Below are 7,721 nucleotides of genomic sequence, written 5' to 3'. Positions count from 1 at the left end.
TGGATTTTAACCTCCACCCTGCCTTCATCCCTGTTTCATGTCCTCCATCCCCAGTTCAAACGGGGATGAGGCGGGGCGGGGCCTCATTTCCCCATAGTCTATTGCCATCCGTTAGAAGGACTGGGGATGGGGTGGAGCGGGGTTAGGCGGGGATTGGGGCGGGGAAAAGTGTAAGTCCATCCCCGCCTCTATCTCCGAACGGTGATGGATTTTAACCTTCATCCCCGCCTCCATCCCCGTTTCATACCCTTCATCCCCGGTCCAAACAGGGCAAGGCGGGGTGGGCCCCACTTTCCCCTGGTCTACTGCCATCCCTAACACCGGACCTCAACTTCATAAAGCTCCTCTACCGTCATGAACCAATGGAAGGTACGAGTTACTCACTCCTAATCTGTCTATGGGTGAGAGCCCTCTCTCTCTCTCTCTTTATATATATATATATATATATATATATATATATAAAGAAAAAAAAAGACTGCTAAATTCACATAAAAATCATCTGCAACCCTAACAAGGAAACTTCAATGGTGAAAATAGAAACTTTTATTTTTAAAAATCTCATGAAAATATACATAAAATCAAGGGGGGAATATAAATTAACGAAATAGTAAAAAAAATCATCTCTAACATGTTTAAATAAACATAAAAATGTGACGCTTTCGAAATATCCTATATTTTTTTTAAAATACCTCTTTTCTTTTTCACTGCATCGCACTTCAAGTTGACATTTTAGACATTTTAAAATTGCCAAAATTTCAAATATGGGCTACATATTTTAAAAATTCCAAATATAAGCCAAACATTTCTTGAAAACTGTCAAATAGGGACCTCAAGTCAACACTCATCATATTGGAAAATGTGAGTCTTTTTTGGGTTTTTTTTATCGTCTCTTAAAAACTGTAAAGTGTTTACTTATCCTCATAAATAAAAGAAAAAGAAACAGTGTGAATTTTTTAATGATGAAGGTCATTGTTGTAACTTAACTTATGATTTAATACATAGTTTCAAGAGACGGGTATGGGTACTGTCCTAGTACTTGTACAAGAGAGTACAAGCATGCAAGGCTTCAAAAGTTTTAGGGGTATTTTTTTTTATTGTGTATCTAAAATTTTTGGTATCAGTTTCTAATCAACATTGACACAAGATTTTGGTACATAGTTTCGTTGACAATGATAAAGTTTTTGAAAATTATATCTCAAATTATCAATTGTGTTGTAAAATTAATTTCAATATATATTGTAACAAAAAATATGCTAAAAAAAACACTAGAAATCAAAATATCAATATAGTTATAACTATAGCAATGGGAAGCAGATCAGGTCATGCTAAACATGAGCGTTTTTGCTCATGCCGACATCGTGGCCATCCAATTTGCATTTTAAAAAGCTCAAAAGTCATCAAAACAATGTGGCATTCATCAGAATGCAAACAAACGGCCACGATGTCGGCATGAGCAAAAACGCTCATGTTCAGCATGACCTGATATGCTTCCATAGCAATGGGTCAATGTCGCAAGCAAGAAATAAAATATTTAAATTCATACATTTTATGACAATAACTAAATAAATAAAAAGCATAAAACAATATCAAGCTAATGATGTAAGTGTAGACAATGTCCCAAACAACTTATACAACAACAAAACAACAACAACAACTACGCCTTCATCCCAAAACAATTGGGGTCAGTGATATGAACCAAAAAAGAAATTCATTTTGGGTCTTCCACATGAATCCTTTTCCTCCAATCATTTCTATCCAACGCCATGTCCTCGGTGAGGTTCAAAGCATTCATATCCTTTCCTATCATCTCCATCCAAGTCTTCCTAGGCCTACCCCGACCTCTTTTAACTAATATATTTTCCCATTTCTCCAACCTTCTAACTGGAGCATCATTAGGCCTTCGCCGAATATGTCCAAACCACCGTAAACGATTCTCTCGCATCTTATTTTCAATGGGTGCAACGCCTACCTTCTTACGTATCTCTTCGTTCCGAATCTTATCTTTTATTGTATTTCCACACATCCATCTAAGCATCCGCATCTCAGCTACACTCATTTTTTGAATATGATGTCTCTTGGCAGCCCAACATTCCGTACCATATAGTAAAGCGGGTCTAATAGTCGTCCTATAAAACTTTCCCTTCAACCGCAATGGCATTCTACGATCGCACAGCACTCCAATAGCACTTTTCCATTTCATCCACCCAACCTTTATCCTATGATTTACATCTCCATCAATTTCTCCATACTTTTGAATGATGGATCTCAAACAACTTATAGAAACAAAATATTTAAATCCATATATTTTATGAAAAATAACTAAATAAATAAAAAGCATAAAACAATATCAAGTTAATGATGCAAGGGTTGCCATAATTTATGAAAAGCATATATGTATTTTCAAGTCTCAATCATGAAATTGATATAAAAAGTACAAACAATATATTTAGATTAAAAAAATAACCTCTTATGGCAGCCTCAATGTAAGAAAAGCCTACTAATAATTTCAAGTAAAGTAAGCTAGATTCATACATACATATAAGAAAGGTGGAAGAAGAGGTTGTTGATACCTTGTGGAGAGGGATGCAATTATTGTTACTGATTTCACTTGAATATTGCATTTAGAAACAAGTTTTTTGGTGTTTTTAAAACTAGTTTTGTGTTTTTAAAACTAGTTTTGTGTTTTTAAAATTAATTTTGCACCCTGATGGTTTCTAGGCAACTATGATTTAACCTAAGTTGAGGAGGCGCTTGTTTGCCAGTTTTCTGAAAAAGCTTATCTCATTGAAATTTCAAAACCATGTGACCCATATTCGGAATCAGGGAGCAAAAAAAGATTGGTCTTAAATGAAAATTTTCTTTTAAACTATTGTTAGTATTTAGTCACAATTTAAAAACAATTACTGAAGGAAGATTGAGGGGAAAAAGCCTGACGGTTACACGTGTCAACCTTATGGTCGCCAGCCTTAACTATGATGTGAACAGAATTTCCGCAAATTGTTTCCCAAAACTCACTCGATAGTCAAGTCCTCCTTTTCCGGAAAAAGTTCGTATAAATGGGAACTCGCCACCGTACCGCTCCTCCCTTTCCCACGCAGACCGAAGAGAGAGAAATAGAGAGATTAGGTCGGCATGGCAGCAGTGGCATCGTCTTCCCTCGGGAGCCTCAATACATCTTCTTCTCAATGGTTGGGACGGAAACCAAACCACCGGTCGGCCGTACGGCCGCTCCGCCGTCTCTCGGCGTCCATCAGGGCCGCCGGATCCTACACCGAAGAGCTCGTCATGACCGCCGTGAGCCTCTCTCTCTCTCTCTCTCTCTCTCTCTCTCTCTCTGCGAAGGAAAGCCTTGTCCGGACTCCGGAGATCGATGTTGACGATCGAGACTTGTGACTTGTCTTGCTTGGTGAAAATTCTATGATTTTGATACCATTTCTTTGGAAGATCATTTTTTTTCGATTGCGGTTGGTGATTTGTGCTTTTTTGTGAAAAATCGGTTGTTTTTATTTTATTCTGATTCGCGATCCGTCTTGTAGGACTATAAATGTGAGAGTTTTCTTCTCTTTTTCAGTTTAGGAGGCCTTTTTTTTTTTTTGAGTTCGGATCAGATGCTGAATGCATGTTTTTCTCAAGTATATGTCATCTTTTTTTTATTTGGTGACTTTTCAGTTTCTGATTTACTTTTTCCGCTTATAGATTTGTAGGATTTTAATTTATACGGATAATTCATTTTTTTTTATGTAAGATGTACTGCTTTTTTAGGATTCCTCCTTGTCTCTTTGGTTTCCCTTTTTTCTAATTTACACTGAATTATGCATTTCTCATTTGTTGTATGAAAATGCTACTTTAAGGATTTTTCAAGATTTTGACTTTTTCTTTCCATCAACGGAAGCTCAATTGTGGTGTAAATGTGTGCGTACGTGCTTGTATGCAAGCCTGAACTGATTATGTGTTTGATTGTTTCATCCGAATTGCGAATAAAAACTGTTGTTCTGCATATTGCTGTGTTTAAGCCAGCTTGAAAGTGCATGCAATTGTGAAATCATGATTTGTGATGTTAACAAAAAAAGGGACTATTCTTTTCCTGATTTCTATCTTCACTACCGAAGAATTTCATCGTTTCAACCGAAGCAATGGTCATTTTGGATCCATGACCAATCTTGAGCTTATGATCCAAAGTTACGTGAATGAGTTCAAGTATGATGCAAGTTACTTTTGGGTTTCATTCCTTCATACATCAAGCGTATCTAGACCAGGGAGGGAAATCTAGATTCTGGGGAGGCTGGCATTTTTTATGTGTATTCTTCATACATAGCCTGTAACAGAATTCAATTTGAAACCAGTATCTAAAAACCATTGAAATATGGCTTCATGCCCCACTGCCCCCCAAAAACAAGTGGTACATATTTGTGGGTTTATCTGAATGTCCATAAGATTGTGGTTTATCGATTTTCTTAATTGAAATGTCATGGAGGGCGATGCCAGCATCATCTGCGCCTGAAACTTGCTAGAAAAGGGTGTGGGACCTGTTGTGTGGGTCGATGGGGTTTTCCTCTTAATTAAATGGTTCCATTACTTGATTGTGTAGAGAACCATTGCTTCCCCTGGACGTGGTATCCTTGCTATAGATGAGTCTAATGCAACTTGTGGAAAGCGGCTGGCCTCAATTGGTCTGGAGAATACAGAAACCAACCGCCAGGCTTACAGACAGCTGCTGATTACGACCCCTGGGCTTGGTGAATACATTTCTGGTGCGATTCTGTTCGAGGAGACCCTATACCAGTCAACAATAGATGGAAAGAAGTTTGTGGATTGCTTACGTGATGCGAACATAGTACCAGGAATTAAAGTTGACAAGGTCTGTTTGATATCAACTGACAGCTTCTGGAAAGCCCGTCTGTTGAAACCGCTGTTATTGTACCTTATTTAGCCTTTCTGTAAACGTATCATTGGTGACTAATAGTTCTTGTTTCCTTTCACTTTCTCGTTTCAAGGGCTTGGTTCCTCTTCCAGGATCCAACAATGAGTCATGGTGCCAAGGTTTAGATGGATTGGCTTCAAGATCTGCCGAATACTACAATCAGGGAGCTCGTTTTGCAAAATGGTGAGGCCAATCACGTAACAGTACGTCTATTTATCAAGGGGGCTCAGGATCAGTTGATTATCACTCTTGCTCATTTTCTCTCAGGGCTTAGGATAGTTTATTGTTCATGCCTCCTCAAGGGCATGTGTGTATGGCTTCTGAACTCTCAAGATGTTTTAATTTACATATGAGGCTGTCATGTTCACAGGCGTACAGTAGTTAGCATTCCCTGTGGTCCATCTGCCTTGGCCGTTAAGGAAGCTGCATGGGGACTTGCACGTTATGCTGCTATTTCTCAGGTACTTCCAAACATCTGCTTTTTAATTCTCTTTCTGTGTGTCATTTGTTTTTGTGTTAATTCACTCGTTCAATCTGGTGTAAGACACAAATTAGGGCCTAAATTTATGCATCAAAGTTAAAGCATTGTTCCTTGTGTACAATTTATTGTTTGCCTGATATGTGTTAGATTATCGACATGTCACTGGCTGGTGGATTGAGTAACGGTTCTACACTCTTCTATGAAGTTCAGGTTTTGTGTTGTACTCTTGCTAGATGGCATGCCTATGTAGGAAAAACAATTCACCGAAACCTGCAGTCTCTCATGTGTACGCTGTACAAGTTCATCAGATTCAACTTTTTTGTTAGTAATAGGATTTCATAGATATGCTAAATAACATAATTTCGGGTCATTAAATTCAACAATAACGAGGCTCCTATATGTGTAGGAAATTGTTTCACTTTGGTCTGCAGATAATGTCCTGTGATTTCGACATGAGGGCGAAGATTGGAAGCCAATGTGAGACTTTGAGAATGACTTCAAGTCCTAAATCTAGACTTCATAGGCAGCAAAATGGGCAGGGATGGGGTCTGTGGGAGGGAATCTGGGGGATGTGTTATGGAGGAATGGATTCCACAGTTAAAACATACAGAGCACCAGGAAATTGGGAATGTTTAGTAATTACAGTTCCTTCTTGATTGAGGTTTAAGCAGTGAGAACCAAAAATTCAAATATTCTGATACGTATCCAAGCTGTTGTTCAGCTTGTTACAAGACAAGTGATGATCTTATAGATTATGGTTTTCTTACATACTGCAGGCGATGTATGCAAATAACTATTCCAAGCAATTTTGGGCGCACTCATGCCTGTGATTACTTTTTTTTTATTTCTAATAATGTTCAGCTAGCAGTAACATGTGATCTAACTACATTCTAACAAATTAATGTATTTTCAGGATAATGGTCTTGTGCCCATTGTGGAACCTGAGATTCTTCTTGATGGAGACCACTCCATTGACAGAACTCTTGAAGTGGCAGAGCAGGTCTGGGCTGAGGTTTTCTACTACCTGGCGCAGAACAATGTTGTTTTCGAAGGCATTCTCTTGAAACCTAGCATGGTAACCCCTGGAGCTGAACATAAGGAGAAGGCATCGCCAGAAACAATTGCCAAGTACACACTAAAGATGCTGAACAGGAGAGTACCACCAGCGGTACCTGGAATCATGGTATGGTGCTTGCTCTTGGCCTTCATTCTGATAATTGATTTGTCTACCTTTTCTTTTCTTTTTTTTAAGTTATGGTGCTGCGCATCGGATCATCTGCTGTTCACTTTTTCAAGATCATTCATTTGTTGTGTAAATGTCGTGCAGTTCTTGTCGGGAGGTCAATCTGAGGTGGAAGCGACCCTTAATTTGAACGCAATGAACAAAGCCCCTAATTCGTGGCATGTTTCGTTCTCATATGCCCGTGCTCTGCAGAACTCTGTCTTGAAGACATGGAAGGGCCACCCTGAAAATGTGGAGGCAGCACAGAAGGCCCTGTTGGTGCGTGCTAAGGCTAATTCTCTGGCGCAGCGTGGTCTCTACACCGGAGAGGGAGAGAGCGAGGATGCCAAGAAGGGCATGTTTGTTAAAGGCTACACTTACTAAGGTAGGTGTAAGCCGCCCGCAACAGCATCACATACATGTAGGCGCCCACCCTAACTTCTGCCTTCCATTTGTAGTTGCATTTTCTGCTTGTGTTGTCATCTAGAGTTTGTGCGGTTTGTTTCATGTCAAATTGTCAAAGATCTTAGCTTCAAAGAATGTTGAATATTTGAGGCTGATATTTTTTAATAAAGGACAGTCCTTAATAGATTGCTGGTGGTTTGGCACTTCAGCAATGCCCCCGCTATTGTAGTGATTGAAGTGAATACCCACCATAGACCGAGCATTAAGCAATTTAAAGCTAGTAATTGTTTTGTCTTTTTTCAATATCAAACACCTTCAATCCTGATGCCTAGGAAAGTAGTAAGAAAGGATCTGTTTTTTTGAGCAATTGGAAACTTTTCTTTTTCTTGACTGCTATGGGCTACTTAGCATGGAAAATAAATGCGGTTCTGTGCCTTCATAATTTCATACACACAAAGTTGATCTCTCATCGTCCTTGGTTTATCACCCATGTATTGAAGAGAGAGTAGGTTGATTTTAGGATTCCTCTCTCTGGGTGTGGGTGTGGGTGTGGGTGTGGGTGTGGGTGTGGGTGTTAGGTGTTGGATATTTTAAGTGGGCTTACATAGGTGAAGGCAAAGCTTTCAGTTGATAAAACCCTTGAGGTCTCTCTTATTAGGGATTACACCCAGTTTCAACCTTACAGCAAGAAA

The 7,721-nt window shown here is 39.1% G+C and overlaps 1 protein-coding gene across 1 annotated transcript; it reads left to right on the top strand.

Annotated features, from left to right (window-relative positions):
- Positions 1–3,082: 3,082 nt before the first annotated feature.
- Positions 3,083–7,331, top strand: LOC149832093 (fructose-bisphosphate aldolase 1, chloroplastic-like). Its single transcript, XM_090014321.1, has 6 exons — positions 3,083–3,294; positions 4,589–4,858; positions 4,995–5,104; positions 5,292–5,382; positions 6,316–6,585; positions 6,730–7,331. The coding sequence occupies exons 1-6, from the start codon at positions 3,133–3,135 to the stop codon at positions 7,006–7,008; spliced, it is 1,182 nt and encodes a 393-aa protein (XP_089870447.1). The 5' UTR covers positions 3,083–3,132; the 3' UTR covers positions 7,009–7,331.
- The last annotated feature ends 390 nt before the right edge of the window (positions 7,332–7,721 follow it).

This window comes from Nuphar pumila, chromosome 7 (assembly GCF_984573655.1).
Source record: "Nuphar pumila chromosome 7, dmNupPumi1.hap1.1, whole genome shotgun sequence".
Classification (NCBI taxonomy): Eukaryota; Viridiplantae; Streptophyta; class Magnoliopsida; order Nymphaeales; family Nymphaeaceae; genus Nuphar; species Nuphar pumila.
Note: the sequence above shows the minus strand (reverse complement) of the source record. Positions and strands in the feature narration are given on the sequence as shown.

Excerpts from the sequence above, each read along its gene's own strand:
- LOC149832093 (XM_090014321.1), top strand. The coding sequence starts at position 3,133 with ATGGCAGCAGTGGCATCGTCTTCCCTCGGGAGCCTCAATACATCTTCT. Across the intron at positions 4,859-4,994 it reads CAGGAATTAAAGTTGACAAG|GGCTTGGTTCCTCTTCCAGG; the intron begins GTCTGTTTGATA and ends TCTCGTTTCAAG. Across the intron at positions 5,105-5,291 it reads GGAGCTCGTTTTGCAAAATG|GCGTACAGTAGTTAGCATTC; the intron begins GTGAGGCCAATC and ends TCATGTTCACAG.